Source organism: Taudactylus pleione, unplaced genomic scaffold, assembly GCF_031769625.1.
Source record: "Taudactylus pleione unplaced genomic scaffold, aTauple2 ptg000154l, whole genome shotgun sequence".
Taxonomy (NCBI): Eukaryota; Metazoa; Chordata; class Amphibia; order Anura; family Myobatrachidae; genus Taudactylus; species Taudactylus pleione.
Window position 1 is genome coordinate 35,103,006 of NW_028284556.1, and position 19,452 is coordinate 35,122,457.

Genomic DNA, 19,452 nt, shown 5'->3' on the forward strand with positions numbered 1-19,452 from the left:
CTGAAATAGTTCGGCCTTAAACAGACTCCTTCAACCCGACGCGTTTCATCCTTTGACAGGACTTCATCAGGGGTCATTCTTAATGCACAATACAAGATAAAAATTACTATTGCAGAAAACTTAAAGTTATTTTTTCAGCAGGTCCCACAGGGAAAAGTCTTCAACTGTTCTAGGTTTGGGCAGTGTTCAACCACAGTCAGACAGTCCATCAGTGTCTCTTCCTGGGTTTAATCTCATTAACTATTTGGGTCCGCTGCCATGAGCTCGCACCCTTTTGTGTGAGGCAGAGATGTTTTGGTGTCATCTACAAATTATTCGGCAATCAAAAACAGCACCTTGCTAAATACATTTATGTAAGCATATTCCATTATGTTCTGTTGGTTTTATGTTTTAATAAACCGATCTTTAAACTTCAGATAATGCTTGGCCATTTGGCCGTTATTAGGGTGTATTCTGCTGGTGTGAGGGTGTATTTTCAGGAGCCCGCTGGATTGTTTTATATCTCTAAAGATTATCATCAGGATTCCTCTTTAAAGACTTCTTCCATGGCTATATAAATCAAACAATACTACAGGAAAATCACACAAAAAGAGATTCTGGGGATTTTCAACTGGCCCATGTATACCTCCTAAAGATTGGTTGGAAGAACTTTTTGTACAAATTGTAAAAATTCAATTTTGAGTGCCCTTTTCCCGTTTCTATGTGTATGTCTGTATTGTGATCCCACTAACAGGGGATCTGGTGTAAAGGTGCAGCCATCAAATTTTCTATATAACTGATACTGAGTGAGCGCAGGATAAAGGCAAATTTGAGTTATATATATATATATATTATTATTATTATTACCAGTTATTTATATAGCGTACACATATTCCGCAACGCTGTACAGAGAATAGTTGGCCATTCACATCAGTCCCTGCCCCAGTGGAGCTTACAATCTATGTTCCCTATCACATGCTCACACACATACACACTAGGGTTAATTTTATGTTTGGAGCCAATTAACCTATCAGTATATTTTTGGAGTGTGGGAGGAAACCGGAGTACCCGGAGGAAACCCACGCAAGCACAGGGAGAATATACAAACTCCACACAGTTAGGGCCGTGGTGGGAATCGAACCCACGACCTCAGTGCTGTGAGGCAGTAACGCTAACCATTACACCGTCTGTGCTGCCCATATATATATATATATATATATATATATACATGTGTGTATAGATATATGTATATATATATACTGTATATATATATATATATATATATGTATATATATATATATATATATATATATATACAGGTTGAGTCTCCCATATCTAAAATGCTTGGGAACAGGGTATTTTGGATAACAGAATATTCCGTATTTTGGAATATTTGTATACCATAATGAAATATCTTGGGAATGGGACCCCACTATACACACAGAATGCATGTATGTGTTATTTACACCTTATACACACAGCCTGCAGGTAATTTTATACAATATTTTCAATAATTTTGTGGCTCAAGCAAAGTTTGTGTACAGAAATTCAATTCATTTATGTTTCATATACACCTTATACACACAGCCTGAAGGTAATTTTATACAATATTGTTAATAATTTGTGCCTTAGACAAAATTTGTGTACATTGAACCATCAAAAATCAAAAGGTTTCTTTATCTCAGTCATGCTAAAAAAATTCCATATTTCGGAATATTCCTTATTTTGGAATATTTGGATATGGGAGACTCAACCTGTATATAATTTTCTTTGGAAAGCTATATGTGTTATTGTTACAGTATGTATTGTTTGTGGCTGTTATTACAACTTTTATATAAAGGTACTATAATATATTTACTTATCTTCTCTTAAATATATTACCGCGAAAGTAGTTTTGGATCAAATCACCTTCAGGTGTTAATTAATGCTCAGGTGTGAACCAAGGATGACTATTGGTCAACTGTTACATAAATATGGAGCCTGGACCACATAGACCACTTATTGTCTGATTCCTTTGAAGCAACCGCTACCACATAAGGCAGAGAAACGCGTAAGGAAGACCCGTTATTTGCTGTACTGATGCTTATCTTTGGAAGCTTCATCTTAGATTATCACCTGCATGTACTCCCTCCCCACGGCATTAGTGTCCAATAACCTTGCCCCACCACTGTGTAACTACTAATATGGAGACACGCAATCTCCCAGGAGGACTTGTTCTCCCCTTTTGTCGCTGAGCTGGGTGCCGATCAGCAGTAAGGACTACACCTCAAGGGGCTGCGAGACACGGGGGAGGTTGAGGTAAAATCTTTTCTATTGACTTGATATTATATCAGCAACTCATTGGATGACTTTAAATTGCATTATTATCAAAGAACTTTTTCAGTTTTGCAGCACTTCAGAGTCCATCAATAATTGGGCAATTTAGTTTTTTTATTTACGTGCCAAGATTAATCACTTGCAATGCTGTATGGAGTCCAATTGCAAAAGCATAATAGAGACTGCTACTTTGTGTAATAAGTTTTAAGACTCTTAGCATGCTTTAAAAAATCACTGGAATTATATATATATATATATATATATATATATGCATTAATCCTTTTTATTGTTCGGTTTATTTTAATAAAATATTGTTATTTTGTATATATAATAATGCGCTCTTTGAGGAAATGTATTCTCTATTGTTGTATATTTATTGAGTACTAATCAGATGTACTATTTAGGAGCAGCAAGTAATTAACTTTTATTCGAGGTGATATATTTTAACATATTTAAATAATTGTTATATTAGTGCCAGAAATCTTTCTTGTGTGTGTATATATTTATATGGGGTGTTCTTAAATCAATGAATTAGATGCTTGCAAAGTACTCTGTAATATACTCTTCAGTACATGTTGTTCAATAAGTAGTCATTGTTCAGTGTGGAGTAATGCTGCCCTCTGCTGGCTCATAGACAATTTACATTTGGCCATTGACACATTTATACTGTGGTCTGGCATAAATGCAGAACTGTAATGAGGGTGAGAAAATGAACATTAACCATACCGCCCAAGTGACACACTAATTTATTATTATGGGGTCTACTGTATGTACCAAGGCTTGAAAAGAGATAAATTAGATGGAGATAAGGTACCAACCACTTAGCTCCTAACTCATTTTTCAAATAAAACCTGTAAAGTGACAGTTAGGACCTGATTGGTTGGTACTTTATCTCCGCCCACTTTATTTCTCTGCAAGGCTTTGTATATAGACCCTATGAATGTAGGTGAAAAATGCATACTTGCCATAAAAGTACTTACTTGCACATTGGGTTTTAAGTGTAATGCATCTCTAAATACGGGTAATTGTATTTAAATTGCAGATTCAAGTTTATAAAACCACAAGGAACTCTATATCATTCCTATTATTTGCTGTTAAGATATTTTCTGTAAAAGAATATACTACATACAGTGACATACAAAATATATGCATCAATATTGAACGTTTTCATATTTTCATGTTTAAACAAAACATTAGGGCTCAGATACAATTAGCTACAGAGGGTGTGAGCTGAAATAAGCATTGACGGCTGTCCTGGGATTGCTTATAGGTTGATTGTAGTTCTGTAATTGATATACCCCAGCCAATTTACCCAGGAGAACAAGACCACACGACTCAACCCATGGCTAACTAAATGTGCCCCTTAGTGGCTATACCTACAATATAGAGTTAGACTTTTATATCAAGCACTTGATTGCATATAATTCAGTATCTGGCTGCACTTCATCCAGCATTGTTGAACTACAACTGCCAGCTTGCACTGATAGCAGTAAGCTGTATTTTGTAAGCAATTTGTAAGATCTGTAAAGCTGCAGGTTGTCTGTATCTAGCCGAGACTATTGATCTTGGTGTGAAGACCAGATACATAACCCACCATTTCTAAGTTTTGATCATGTTTTATTGTTGCAGGTCATGGAGGTGAGAAGTATGAGGAGCTGCAAGCAGAAGAATGTGGCATCTTGAACGGATGTGAAAATGGTAGATGTGTACGAGTACAGGAAGGATACACATGCGATTGCTTTGATGGGTATCACCTGGATATGATGAAAATGACTTGTGTTGGTAAGAAAAAACATACATTTTTAACATTTCATGACCCCCATGGACACTTATTCTGTGTCACCAGGGGATGCAGTCAGGAAGCCGATGGTTGAAATGCCGACTGCCGGCTTCCTCACTGTCTAATCCCAGCAGGGGTCTAATGACAGGGGGTGCTTAGAGGAAGGGGGGGTTAGGTTTAGGAAATTGGGGAGGTTAGGGTTAGGGAGGGGGTTAGGTTAGTGAATAGGTAAAATACCTGTCGGGATCTTCACTGCCAGTCTTCCAGCGTCGGGTATTTCATACCGATCCCGTCACCAGATAGGCCTGTATTTTGGTAGTGCTCTGCAGTTCCAGCCCTCTTTACAACCATTCTTTATAGCTAAATATATGGCAAACATTACAATTCCATCATTACAGCTCTCCCCTAACCAGACTTTCCCCCTACTAACTAATTTATATTCAGTGGCTAGACTGATTTTCTTTTAAAATAATGTTCTACTGGTGCACTGCTCTGTCAGTTCCTACATTTGTTGCCTCTCCAAAACTGCAACAACACAGTGATGTCACTGGGATTGGTGACACCCGGTGTACAAAACAGACCCCTCTGCGCACCAAAAAGAAATTATGTGGCCTTATGGTGAAGTGGTGTGATCTGACATCTCGCTAGTTTTCATAGGGTCGTGTGCAGCACTCCTGAAGATGCTGTGCTGTCCCCAGAAACTCTCCCCGCACTGTGAACTCCTCAGTGACCGAGAGACAGGGGCTTCACAGTAAAGTCCCAGTGCATTGCCCGAATCTCGGCCACTGAAGTGGACCCTGCATTTTGGCGTCACCTCCTCGGATGGTGGCACTTGATGTGGAGCACACCCTCCTAGTGATACCACTGCACCACCATACATGTCTTCACTTATCTAAACATTTTTTGTAACTTTAACCCTCCACACTATGAAAGATGTATGTCTCTCATCCACACTCATAACCTGCATTACAGTATTTATCTGGGCTACATAATCATGTGGAATTTAATCCCTCACCCAACAAGATTTCCCTCCTGCCTCCAAACCTGCAAGCATTCTTTAAAAACACAACTTTTCTGGCAAGCTTGTTAAATTCCAGAACTACCCTCTTAACATTACAAGGCTATACTACTCTGCTAGCTCACGTCTACATGGTTCACACAAAGCATTTACAGTATGTATTCTTTGCTATATTCAAACAACCTTCTGACCCCAACATTGCAGCGTGACTCGATCATTTACCCCTTTAAGCACTTTTTAAATTGCAATCTGGCTGGACCAATATGCAATATGTGACAAATAACATCATATGTCTAACTCCAATTGTCATGTAGGTGGTAAGCTCATGAGCTGGGAATACCTACCTCTCTGTTTGTCTGTTAGTGCCCAGTCTTGTTTTACTACTGTGTTTGCTCCCAATTGTAAAGTGCTATGGACTATACTGGCACTTTACAATTAAATGCTAATAATAATAATAATAATAATAATAATAATAATAATAATACATATAAATGACTCAGCCCTAAGTAAGTCTCGATTTATAAATATTTTGCATATCTAAAAATGCATTACGTTATAGGCTGGAGCCTGTGTTGCATAGTCCTTATTATCTGTGCCAAAGAGGAATTGGATTCTGTAGAAATATTGTTTAATTGTTACATAACACATAATATAGTTGGTGCTATTTCCTTTCATCATTACATTTTTACAGTCCATTGCACTTACAAGCTTGAAGCCAGGGTTAGAAAACAGTATGAGACCTTCTCACCCCCTCCCCAAAATTCAGCTTGGTAAAGAAAGATGCCAGTCAAATATAAGACTTTATAACTAATAATAAAAATGTTATCTCAACTCAGGGGTCTATTCAGCAAGCAAATTTCTTCTTAGGTCACGTGGAAATGAGCATTTCTGCTTAATTTAAGTATTCCCACTATTTAGCAAAGAAGATAATGCAATTATCTTCTCTGTTAATACCCTGCTCCTACAATAATGCACTGTAGAGAGCAAGCCATTCCTCTTTGCAGCACCTTTTCTGCTAAACAGTGAAGAATACAGAAAGAAGCCCATCTATAGGTGGCATTGCCTACTGGGTACAAGCTCTGGAAAGTTTAGCTTTCTGGAGCTTTGTACATATGGGCAATGTGGTCTAAGCTCAGAAAACGGTAGTTTAGTACATTCCGCCCTATATCTTACTCTACTTACTCACCATCCATCCACCAGCTGTCTACTGCTATTATGCACCTAACTTTCTCAGTGTCTCATCCTTTACTCCATGGCATTACTATTTCATTTCTCTGTGATTTACATACAAGTATAGTCAGAGGTATTCTTAAGTGATATTGTAGGATGCTATTGGCAGTCATCTCTGAAGCCAATTGCTAATTTGTTCATACAGTATGTGACATTAGAGCACAGGTTATCAAACTCGGTCCTCAGGACCCCAAACAGTGCATGTTTTCCAGGTCTCCTCACAGAACCACAAGTGAAATAATCACTTCCATCTGTGGATCATTTAAAATGTGTCAGTGAGTAATGAATATACCTGTGCACCTGCTGGGTGACCTGTAAAACATGACATGTGTGGGGTCCTGAGGACCGACTTTGAGAACCACTGCATTAGAGTAAGAAGATTCAAGAACCTGGAATTCTTTTGGTACTATAATGACTGGGTCTGTTAATTTATTATTTTACCCCGTTGTACTCTATATACTTATTGAGTCATAGTTTATGTGGAGCCTTTAAGATTTATGATGAGTGGAACGCTAGCAGTCCATGTTATGTATGCAGTGCATCAAGGTCTTCATTTGTGACCTCCGGCTTTTCCAAGATCCCCCATGTTGGTTTTAGTCTGTAAATTACATGTAAATGGATAATACAGGAAATTTAATATTTACCATGGTAAAAAAATACTTATTGGAACTGAAGACAAAAACTAACTAGATTGCTGCACAATCTTGAACCTGCAAAGATCAACCATGAACTTAGTCCCAGTGTCATACAATGATACATCATTATAGCACTAATGTTCTACAAGGATAAATCCCAATGTTATATTAGGGATGTTTAATGCATTTGCGACAAGGGCTAGTTGCAATAAGCCTTTGTGGAAGGAAGGAAAAGCCCTACGTAACTAATAGCTCTACCTGTTATTTTCCTCTAGATGTCAACGAGTGCAATGAGCTGAACAGCAGGATGTCTCTGTGCAAGAATGCCAAATGCATTAATACAGAGGGCTCATACAAGTGTGTGTGTCTGCCTGGCTATAGACCATCAGATAAACCCAACTACTGCACAGCAATAAACTCAGAGAGAGATGACAGTGAACTGGAGTAGAACGGAACTGGCTCCAATTTCTCAGCCCATATACTCTGCACTGTATAAAGAAAAGGAAGATGTGTATGTTACTTGAGATGAAGGTGGAACATAACCTCTAAAGATGGTTTTGTTGGAAACGACACTAACTCTTGTATCTGGAAGTGGAATGTGATGTTTGACTTACTCTTTTTACAGACCAAACGGACACATTTTCTCTAATGGAAGAAACCACCCAAGTATATAGTCTGATCTTGCATAAATTCGTTGGAAAATAGACAGAAGCAATGTTATTTTAAGCTGGTTATTATTATTTTGTACTATTGCTTTATTAACTTGGCATTTTATTAGAGGTGGGAGCATTTTATAACACTTTTTGACGATGCAGCACGTTGGATACTGTATCATTTCAGAACTATTGAGATGAGAACTTTCTTGTTTTATTTTGGTGCAAATATCTTGTAGGGCAATTTTCTATGGACTCTTTTAACATTTTTATGCTCTTCTTTGTCTGGAAATATTGTTTAGTGACTTTTAATAACTTTCGTCTGTCCTGTGGAGCAGACATCCTTTTGTTTTTATTCTTAAATTTTGTATGTCTTGGCTGGAAAATCATATTGATTTTTTTTTTTTATACTCTTTGTCTTTTACTGCACTTACATTCTCTAGAACTTTTCTTGCCAAGTTTCAAAGCTGCTGGACAACCATTGCATCCCTTCATGTACATTAAATTAGATACATACGTTTCCATGTCCAAAACTTTAATTTGTAAATTGATTTTGATAAAAAAAAACATCTTGTTTCAGTTTCTTAACATATTAAAGCTGTATATTAAACCTCAATAATAAAAACACTTTATTTTTATTTTTGTATGACATTCATATATCCACAGATTTATATAAGGATAGATCATACTGTAGGTCAGGTTACAAATGTATTCTTTATAAAAGCAGGGTACGTTTAGGTTCATTTTATTCAGTTTAAAATTCATTTTATTAGAATTTACTTTTTTCTATACAGAACATATTTCTATTTTAATACTGTAGGGGGTATATTTACTAAAGGTTGATTTTAAATGATTTTGATCTATTCTTTAGTAAATATACCCCCCCGTCTAGATGAAGAATTCTGTCAATCCGCTCTAAGAACCAGTTTCCTACAAGGTAGGAACAAATCATGTTTTATTCACAAAGCTTAGACAGAGAGGGCACATCTGGTAATGGACAGCCCTATTAAATTATGTACCCAGCAATTAAATTGACTGTGAATACTGGAGAAAGTATTGGGGGAATACTCAATAAGTGTATGTAACCAATAGAAGTAAGACATGTCTTCAATTATTTGATTAATGAAAATAAATATCTTATTGTTTGCCATGTGTTATAAAGATTCAGTTTGCATGAACAACCTAAGGTCACAAGCAAGTGACACTACAATGTCACACAACACCATGATTGACAAGCTATGGTAAACAAACGCTTGTACTGTACATATGTTTAAAAAATTGAATAGAGTACACTCAATTGACTTACGTGTGTTTTACCTGCATTGAGTGGAAATAAGGGAGCATATACTCAGGGCCGGATTAAGGTCTGTGGGGGCCCCTGGGCAACAAACATGTGGGGGCCCCTATTAAATGTGACAAACTGGGGGTATGCGCAATGGGGACCTTATGCAGAGCCCCCAGTAGTGTCAGTGCCCACTGTGGTATAGCTCTGTATGCAGTGCACCCAGTAGTAGTGCCCCTTATGCAGTGCCCCCTATACATTGCTCCCATTAGTAGTGTCCCCTGTAGTAATGCCCTCTGTATAAATGGCCCCCAGTAGTAATACCCTTGTAGTTGTGCCCCAAATAGTAATGCACCCCAGTAGTAATGCCCCCTGCATGTGCCCAATAGTAATGCCTCCTGTATAAATTCTCCAGTAGTAATACCCCTGTAGTTGTGCCCCCCAATAGTAATGCCCCCAGTAGTTATGCCCCCTGTATTAGAGCCCCCAGTAGTAATGCCCCCAATACTAATGCTCCCTCTGTAGTAGAGCTCCCAATAGTAATGGCCCCTGATTAATGCCCCCAGTAGTAATGCCTCCCCCTCCGAGTAATGCCCCCTCCCCAGCAATAATGCCCCCCCACTAATGCACCCAGTAGTAATGCCTCCCCCGTCCAAAGAGTAATGCCCCAGTAGTAATGCCCCCCCTCCGAGTAGTGCCCCCTGTAGTAATGCCTCCCCCCCACGAATAATGCCCCAGTAGTAATGTCTCCCCCCGAGTAATGCTCCCTGTAGTAATGCCTCCCCCCACAAATAATGCCCCTGTAGTAATGTGCCCCCCCCGAGTGATGCCCCCAGTAAGCCGCTTGCACTAAAAAAAAAAATATAAAGCTCATACTTACCTTAAGATAAGCCCTGCGTCCGCTGCAATCCGCTCGGCTGCTCCTCTGCACTATGCGAGAGACATCATGACGTCTCTCCCATAGTGCACTGCGTGAGCCGGAAGTCGGAACTCAGGAGTGAGCTCCATCCTCCGACTCCAGCTGTCGCTGCGGGGAGGGTGCCAGGCGCCCGCTGGTTACAAGTAACCAGTGGGCGTCTGGCAAATGAAGCCTCCCTGCGGCGCCGGGGTTAGGTTGGCCAGAGGAGGCAGAACTGGTTCCGTCTCCTCCAATCCACTTTAACCCCAATAGGTGTAGGGGCCCTTAACGTGTGGGGGCCCAGGGTCGATCGCCCCTGTTGCACCCCCCCACCCTCGTTAATCCGGCCCTGCATATACAGTACTATGAAAAGGTTTTAGGCTGGTGTGGAAAAAATTCTGCAAAATAAGAATGCTTTCAAAAATAGAAGTGGTAACAGTTTATTTATTATTAATTAACAAGATGCAAAGTGAATGAACAGAAGAGAAATCTAAATCAAATCAATATTTGGTGTGACCACCCTTTGCCTGCAAAACAGCATCAATTCTTCTTTGTACACTTGCACACAATTTTTAGAGGAGCTCAGCAGGGAGATTGTTCCAAACATCTTGGAGAACTAACCGCAAATCTTCTGTGGATGAAGGCTTGCTCAGATCCTTCTGTCTCTTCATGTAATCCCAGACAGACTCGATGATGTTGAGATCAGGGCTCTGTGTGGGCCATATCATCACTTTCAGGACTCCTTGTTTTTCTTTTATTTGGTGTGACTACCCTTTGCCTTCAAAATAGCATCAATTCTTCTAGGTACACTTGCACAAGGTCAGGGATTTTGTAGGACTATAGACAGGTGTATGATTTACCAACCATACCCCACAGGTGATAATGATCATCATTTTCATATTTAGATTGAAACAGTCATTAACTGAAAAATAAACAGCTGTGTAGGAGTCTTAAAATTGGATGAGGAATAGAAAAACTCTGCTGCAAAAGTGAGGTTGTGGAAGACAGTTTCATGTCACAGGTCATACACTATGGCAAGAATGAACACAGCAACAAGGCACAAGGTAGTTATACTGCATCAACAAGGTCTCTCCCAGACACAGATTTCAAAGCAGACAGGGGTTTCAAGATGTCCTGTTCAAGCTAATTTGAAGAGATACAAAAGAACGGGCAATGTTGAGGACCTATACAGAAATTTATTAGGGACCTGCGCTTCACTCGGCTGCTGCTATGAAGTGATAGAATGGAGGGCCTGATTCAGAGCCGGACGCTCTGACCAGAGCGCTCGCTCTGAATCAGGGCCGGCCTACCTAAAATTGGAGCGGCCTCCTGGCCGCTCGCATAGCTGTGGGTGACCACCCACAGCTTATGCGAGTGGCCAAAAAGATGGTCGCGATGGTCAAGACCATCGCGACCATCGGGCTTGCGACGAGACCCTTGTGGTAGAGTCTCGTCTGCTGCAAGCCCGGAGTGCTTTTGGCTCTATCAGAGCCAAAATCACTTCCACTGACATCACTAGTGATGTCAGTGGGGCCGGACCCAGACGGTAGGCGTTCCCATGGGAACACCTCCGTCTGGGCAGCCACGCCCCCGGCACGCCCTCCAAAGGGGGCGTGCTGTCAATCACCATCGACAGCACGCCCCCTTTGGTGCGTGACCCCGAGTGACGGCTTCCCTGTCGCTCGCCGGGTCTCACGCATTTGGGTAAAATCGACCCGCTTGCGAGCGTACAGCGCTCGCGAGCGGGTCTGAATGAGACCCGGAGTCCCTAGAGAACCCCTACATAGATATAACAACAAGGGTATATCACTAAGCGCTACCACATAAGTAAGAGAAACAAAATATTAGATAGGTATCACATATAGCAATACACAAGAATGCAATGATGAGGACTGTAGTCACAGTGGTCGGCCAAATAAACTTAGGGCATCAGATGAAAGACACATCATGCTTGCTTCCCTTCAAAATCGGAAGATGTCCAGCAGTGCCATCAGCTCAGAACAGGCAGAAACCAGTGAGACCCAGGTACACCCATCTACTGTTCGGAGAAGTCTGTTCAGAAGTGGTCTTCATGGAAGAATTGGGGCCAAAAAGCCATACCTTCGATGTAGAACAAGGCCAAGCGACTCAACTATGCATGAAAACATAGGAACTGGGGTGCAGAAAAATGACAGCAGGTGCTCTGGACTGATGAGTCAAAATTTGAAATATTTGGCTGTAGCAGAAGTCAGTTTGTTCACCAAAGGGCTGGAGAGCGGTACAATAATGAGTGTCTACAGGCAACAGTGAAGCATGATGGAGGTTCCTTGCAAGTTTGGGGCTGTATTTCAGCAAATGGAATTGGGATTAATGGTGTCCTCAATGCTGAGAAATACCGGCATGTACTTATCCATCATGCAATACCATCAGGGAGGCGTCTGATTGACTTCTAATTTATTCTGCAGCAGGACAATGACCCCATACATACTTCAAATGTTATTAAGAACTATCTTCACCATACAGAAGAACAAGGAGTCAACATCATCTAGTCTGTCTTGGATTACATGAAGAGACAGAAGGATTTGAGAAAGCTTACATCCACAGAAGATCTGTGGTTAGTTCACCAAGATGCAAACAGAAAATAGACAGCGCTAAATGACAAGAATAATTTAATAATAATCTTGTTTTAAAACGAATTAAAATTTTTCTTCTTTCAATGCACCGGCCTGTGTGACCACTAAAATAACACAATTAATAATCCAACAAATCTATAAATATATTATATAGTAGTAAATAGCAGACTTAAGCTTGTATTATTTTTCATTGATCTGGATTATAAGTATTCAATAAGTCTTTCCCATATTTGTATGGACATTTATAAATCCGTACCCTATGGTTATTATTTTTAGCAGCATATAACCATCAAAGCATAAAAACAATCAGCTAAGGTTAATATTAAAGGTGAAGCATTATTATGGCAAGCAAAGGAAAGCACTTAAATATTTAGCAGCATGTAACCATTAAATAATGTTCATATGGCAGTCAGCTGAGGTTAGTACCGAGAGTAATGAGAAAAGCTGATAGTCTTTTAGCAAGCAAAAAAATGGCAGCTGCTCAATCAATCTAGCAGCGCTAATCAGGTGCATGAAAGGGAGGGGTCATACTAAGTAGAAAAAGGAGGGGGGTTTAACCCCCTATTGTTCCTCAGCACACTGAATAGTACCTGCAACAATATATGAAGACTATATGGTCATAGAAATCAGAGATATTAGTTGCATGCATTTGCAAATACATGGGAAGCTGCTAGGCCACGTCACGGCTTCTCTGTCTCTAGCAGTCCCTAACACTAAGGGGTACACATCCGGGGCGCAGTGCACCCCGAAAAACGTCCAGCCCTGGACCCCCCCACGGCATCACACGAAAAATGGAAAAAGAGTGACAGTGCAGTGTAAAGTATAGGTGTGTAAGACTAATTAATGAGTGTTGGAAAAAGGGGTTAAAATATATGTGAATTATTACATGAAAAAAACACAAACATAATATGTGATGTAAAAAGCAACTATGTGTATTAAGTGGTGATGCCATGAGGGGGCCCAGCCAGACCAGCCCCGGGGGTCTTACGCCCGAACGCTCACCCCAAATGTAAATTATACCAATTATAAGGCCTCATGATAAAGGCACATATAAATTTTGTCAAATGTAAGGCCTCCTGATAAAGGCACATACATAAATGCATCCACATCTAGCAAGCAAAGAAAGCAGTTCGTTTAGCAGGGAAAGAGATATTTTTAATTCTTGGTTAGTGAGTGTAGATAGCTATGCAGAGAGCTTCTACCATTTGTTTGATATCATTATCATGAATGTATATTTAGATGGCAAATATATCTTCAGCAATCATAAACTCCAAGAGTCCTTCCTCCCAAATCGCAGACTGAGAACAATCCACGGTCTTTAGCAGAGCTTGTTACTTACAACTCTCCCCGGGGGTAAAAAAAGTTATATATACCAGCTGGTATCTTTAAACTCACAGCACTTTACGGTTTCTCCGCCTATGTGAACCATCAGCGGCTTCATCAAAAGTGTGATGATTCACACAGGTGGAGAAATGCGTAAAGTACTGTGAGTTTAAAGATTTTTTCATCTCTTAATTTTAACCTCAGCTATTGTAATTGTTTTTATGATTTGATGGTTATATGCTGCTAAAAACTGACTTATAATAACTATAGGGTACGAAATTATAAATGTCCATTCAAATATGGGAAAGACTTTTTGAATTCTTATGATCCAGATCTATGAAAAATAATACTTAATAAAGCTTAAGTCTGCTATTTACTACTATATATGTATAGATTTGCTGGATTATTAATTGTATTATTTTAGTGGTCACACTGGCCTATGCATTGAATTTAATTATTTTTTATTTGTTTTAAAAGAAGATTATTATTAAATTATTCTTGTCATTTAGCGCTGTCTATTTTCTGTTTGCATGTTTGTTGTATGTATAGGGTTGAGCACATACATATCCTTGACAGCAGCTGCTGATAAGAATATGACTTAAAGCTGTATACATTGATTTCTTTTTATAATATATATTGTTTAAGTGAAGAGCGCTTGATCTTCCTTTTTCACTGTCTTAGTTCTCCAAGATGTTTGGAACAACCTTCCTATCAAGTTCCTTCAAAAACTGTGTGCAAGTACAGTATATCTAGAAGAATTGCTGCTGTTTTGAAAGCAAAGGGAGGTCACACCAAATATTGATTTGATTTAGATTTCTCTTCTGTTCATTCACTTTGCATTTTGTTAATTGATAAAAATAAAATATTAACACTTCTATTTTTGAAAGCATTCTTACTTTGCAGCATTTTCTCAACACCTATCTACAACGTTTGCACAGTACTGTGTGTGTATATATATATTGTGACAAGAATCACATAGACTGGAGTAAAATCCAACAGAAGTTTCTTTTCTCACCACAGGCAGATATACAGGGCATTGCAGTGTTCACAGGCAAGATGTTACAGCAGGTACACAGAATCTTCCATATACAGTAGCAACACAGTTCTTTTAGTGGACCCTCAGGTCCGAGATCCCTAAATATAGTCAACCTGGATGACTAATTCACCATCAGGATCATTGTGGGTTTGCACTGACACAACTTTAAAGACAGATAATAGGTGCTGCTAATTAGCATTGCTTGTGGTTTACAACTGATCCCAGGAAACTCTGGAATGGATCTCATTACCATGCTGTTTATTGCTCCATCTCTGCACAAATCTGCTGCTTCACATTAACCTCATGTGAAAGCATGCTGTCCCTGTCACACTCCTTCCCCCTTAGCTTCAACCACACTGGTGAAGCTAAAACTTTTTCAGGCAAGCTCTAAGCCTCTACCACCTCTATTAGCGTCATCTGTCCGGGAACACAATCCTCTACCAATTTTCAGAGCTCGCCTTGCACCCCCTCTTCCTCCCCTAGCTTCACTAAACAGTTGCTTGGAGGTTCGGGACCCACAAACCTTCTGCAAAGGGCATCAGCATTGAGGTGCTGTTTCCCTGGTCAATGCTTTACCTCAAATTTGAATGGCTGTAAAGCCAAAAACCAACAGGTCACCCAGGCATTCACATCTTTGTTTGTGTGCATCCGCTGTAAGGGAGCATGATCTGTGACTAGCCGGAATTCTCACCCCAACAGATAATATTTTAGCGACTCTACTGCCCACTAATTGCCAAGCACTCCTGTTCCACAGTTGAGTACTTGTGTTCTCTGGGCAGCAATTTCCGGCTAAAATAGAGTATAGGTTTCTACTCCCCATCTACCTCCTGGCAAAAGACTGCTCCTAAGCCTGTCCCAGGGGCATCAGTTTGCAACACTAACTGCTTCTTAAAGTCAGGAGCTTGCAAAACAGGTTCTATACACATGGCTCATCTTAAATCCTGGTAAGTAGTCTAGACCATATTATCTGGTCTGGGGATTGTTTCTTAAGGCACTCAGTCAGTGGAGCCACCCTAGTGGCAAAATCATGTATGAATTTGTGGTAGTAACCAACCAGACCAAGGAATGTTCTGAGTTGTGATTTACATTTGGGTTTTGGCCAGGTTAGGACTGCTTCCACTTTGCTGGGCTGAGGTTTAACCTGCCCTCTGCCTACAACATATCCCAAGTATTTCGCCTCCACCATTCCAATGGCACATTTCTCAGGGTTAGTGGTAAACCATTGTGCTCTTAAAGACTGTAACACTGCTTCTACCCTTGGAAGTTATGACTCCCAGTCTGATCTAAAGATGATGTTGTCTAAATATGCACCTGCATACTTCCGGTGGGGCCGAAGCAACTTATTCATATCCCTCTGGAAAGTTGCTGGAGCTCCATGCAAACCAAAAGGCAGGATTTTGTACTGGAAAAGGCCCTCTGGGATACAGAAGGCTGTTTTTGCTTTAGCAGCTTCAGTCAAAAGAATCTGCCAATACCCTTTTGTCAAATCAAGAGTGGTGAGATACTGGCTTTTTGCTAGATTCTCCACCAGCTCCTCAACCCGGGGCATAGGGTAGGAGTCAAACTGGGAGACTTTATTTAACTTGCGAAAGTCATTGCAGAATTTTAAAGCCCCTGAAGGCTTAGCCACTAGGACAATGGGGTTATTCCATTCACTGTTTGACTCCTCTATGACTCCAAAGTGCAGCATCTCTTCCACCTCTTGTTTTACTGCTGCCCGTTTTGACTCAGGTATGCGATAGGGTCTCTGCTTTATTATCACCCTGTGAGGAGTAACAATATCATGCTGTATGATTTGGAACAGCAGAGAATACATCTTGGTTTTGTCCTACTAAGCTCACCACTTCCTGTTTTTGGCTAGGACTGAGGGAGACCTCAATGGGTACCTGACAGTCTGGGGTTTTCTTTGCCACTAAAGAGGGCTGATTGGCACTTTCTTTCCAATATTTTAATATATTTACATGATAAATTTGTGCCTCCTTTCTTCTACCCTCCTGCCGTACACTGTAGTTTACAGGTCCCATCACCTCCATGATCTCATAAGGGCCTTGCCACTGAGCATAAAATTTGCTTTCAGTAGTAGGCACAAGTACCTTGTTTCCCAGTTTGAAAGACCAGTTGATTGTGGTAATGTCATAATTGCGTTTGTGATGCTGTTGAGCTCTGTCCATATGTTCGCTCAGTAGTGGCGCAATCTGCCTTAACCGGCCATACAATTATGACACAAACTGAATGATATTAGGATCTTGGCATGACTGTTGCTCCCACCCTTCCTTTAACACATCTAAAATCCCTCTAGGTTGCCTCCCATAGAGTAGTTTGAAGTGACTGAACCCTGTGGAGTATTGGGGCACCTCTCGAACTGCAAACATCAAATAAGGCAGGAGTAAATCCCAATCTCGCTTTTCTTGTGACACCGCCCTCTTTACCATCTGTTTAAGGGTCTGGTTAAAGTGTTCTACTAGGCCATCTATTTGCGGGTGAAAAACTGAGGTGGTAAACCTATCTGCCCTTAACTGTCGGCACAAATCTTTCATTAATTTAGATACAAAAGGGGTGCCTTGATCTGTCAGGACCTCTTTTGGTATTCCCAGATGGGTAAAAAAGCATCAATAACTCCTGGGCAATAGTGCTAGATTTCATACTATGTAGCGGTATGGCCTCTGGGTACCTTGTGGCATAATCTACTACCACTAATATGTGTTGATGTCCACAAGCAGAATTTTCCACCAGCCATATCAGATCCAAACCAATTCTATCAAAAGGTACAGAAATGACAGGGAGGGGAATGAAGGGTGCTCAAAACCCTGGCCAGGGTGCTGTCTTCTGACACACTGGACATTCTTGACAATATTTTTTTACTGCTGCATGAATGCCTGGCCAAAAGAATCTTAACTAAATATGCTGGAGTGTTTTCTCCTCCCCTAAATGGCCACCACACAGGTGTGTAAGAGCTGCCCTCAACACCAACTGCTCATGTTTCCATGGATCCAACATGTGGTCTACTTTCGACTTATGTTACATGCAAAGTATGGTACACCTTCTGTTGGTAAAGCCGTGATTACTTTACCATTTACTTCTACAACATTTTCAAATGCGTTTATCAAGTTCCCTTCATTATATTAGTTTTGGCCAAAGTCCTGTAAAGACACTTCCTTGCCAATGGGAATCCACTGTGCCTCAGTCTCAGTGCCCTCCTGCTGCTCATTGGCCAAGGAGGGTGTTACAGCCACCAAACTTTGGGATACTGCAGAGCTTGGCTCTTAGGACACCTCTGACGTGGTCCATCTGCTGTCATCATGCCAAGTAACCACCTCTTGTAGTAATGGAAAGTCCCAACTTAGGATCAATGCGTAGGGTGGTCTGGTGGCTACTGCAACTGCCACCGTCAGAGATCGCCCCTTTTATCACTATCGAGAGGCGCACTCAGGGGAATTCTTCTACATCCCCATGTACACATATAATCTTTACCAGGGTAGCACTTAATCAGCTCCGGATGGAACCAAGTTGGCAGAGTTGATGGTTAATTCGCTGCCAGTATACACTGAGGCCCAGACCTTCCGGCCTTCCACTCAAACCATCAAACAAAACAAAGTGGTTTCTGTCGGAGAAGTACTTCCAGCAGCCAAGCTGACCACTAGCCAAGTTGTTTTTCCAGGTTTGCAGTCCATTGGATCGCCCTGCTTTGGGCTGTCTCGGCGCACATGGCTGGGCTCACCGCAGTCAAAACACTCAGCTGGAGATGGTTTGTTCACTTTAAGAACTGAAATGGGTTCTTGGCTTAGGTACTGGCTGGAACCCCTGTATGGCCTTACTCAATTTCCCAAGAATCAGTTACCATTCAATCACCACTGCTAACTCTTCAAACATTTGAGGATCAGCATGTAGGGCCCACTGTTGTACCACACGGTCTAATACTCGTACAGCATGATTCAAAGCCACCATCTCTACTATATGTGGAGCCGAGTTTTTCTCCGGCTGCAACCAAGCCTTACTCAGCCAGGCTAATTTTGCCAGCTGGACCCTTGGAGGCTCAGACAAGTTCAGCCACCATTCCTGAAACTCCTGAGCTTTGCTGGGGCCTGTCACTCCAACCCTGCTGAGTATGGCCTTTTTCAGGTGAGGATAGGAGTTTGCCTCAGAGTCAAATCGACATATGCTCTCTGGGGTTCCCTGTGAGACAGGGAGCAAGTCTGGCAGCCCACTCCTCCTCAGGCCATTTTAAATGTCCAGCAGTATGCACAAAGGTGCACAGAAAAGCTTCAATGTCATCAGATGGGGTAAGCTTCTGTAACACCTCTCATACACACCCACCTTTCCTCATTTCAGTTAATTCTGCATGTAATAATTGAATTTTAGTCTGTTGACCCTGAATCAAAGTTTGCTGTCCTTGCACCTGGACTTGCTGCCCTGCTGCAAGTTCATCAAAATGTTTCAAAAGCTCTTCCATTTCACACTGCTTTATCCCTTTATGGACAAATGTAGAAGGCTTAATTAACTCTCTCTTGCAAGCAAGATTCCCAGCACTCTATATCAGCTGGTTTCCCTTAAAACTGCACTACATTCCCCGGGCTCCCAGCCCCATACACAGGAATTAAGCAGTTTTATATTGTGCACAATTTGCATTTACACATGGACAGATTATCACTGTGAACTACTGCTGTTTAATGGCTGGCCTACCACACTCACC

General features: G+C 40.9%; 1 protein-coding gene across 6 annotated transcripts in view; it reads left to right on the top strand.

Annotated features, from left to right (window-relative positions):
• The window catches only part of LTBP1 (latent transforming growth factor beta binding protein 1), a 514,666-nt gene extending 505,960 nt beyond the window's left edge, over window positions 1–8,706 (top strand). For all 6 annotated transcript variants that reach the window (XM_088474432.1, XM_088474435.1, XM_088474434.1 and 3 more), the window contains 2 exons: window positions 3,925–4,077; window positions 7,234–8,706. In XM_088474432.1, coding sequence (XP_088330558.1) covers window positions 3,925–4,077; window positions 7,234–7,406 — 326 coding nt within the window. In that variant the 3' untranslated portion in view covers window positions 7,407–8,706. The remainder of the gene's footprint in view (window positions 1–3,924; window positions 4,078–7,233) is intronic.
• Window positions 8,707–19,452: the final 10,746 nt, after the last annotated feature.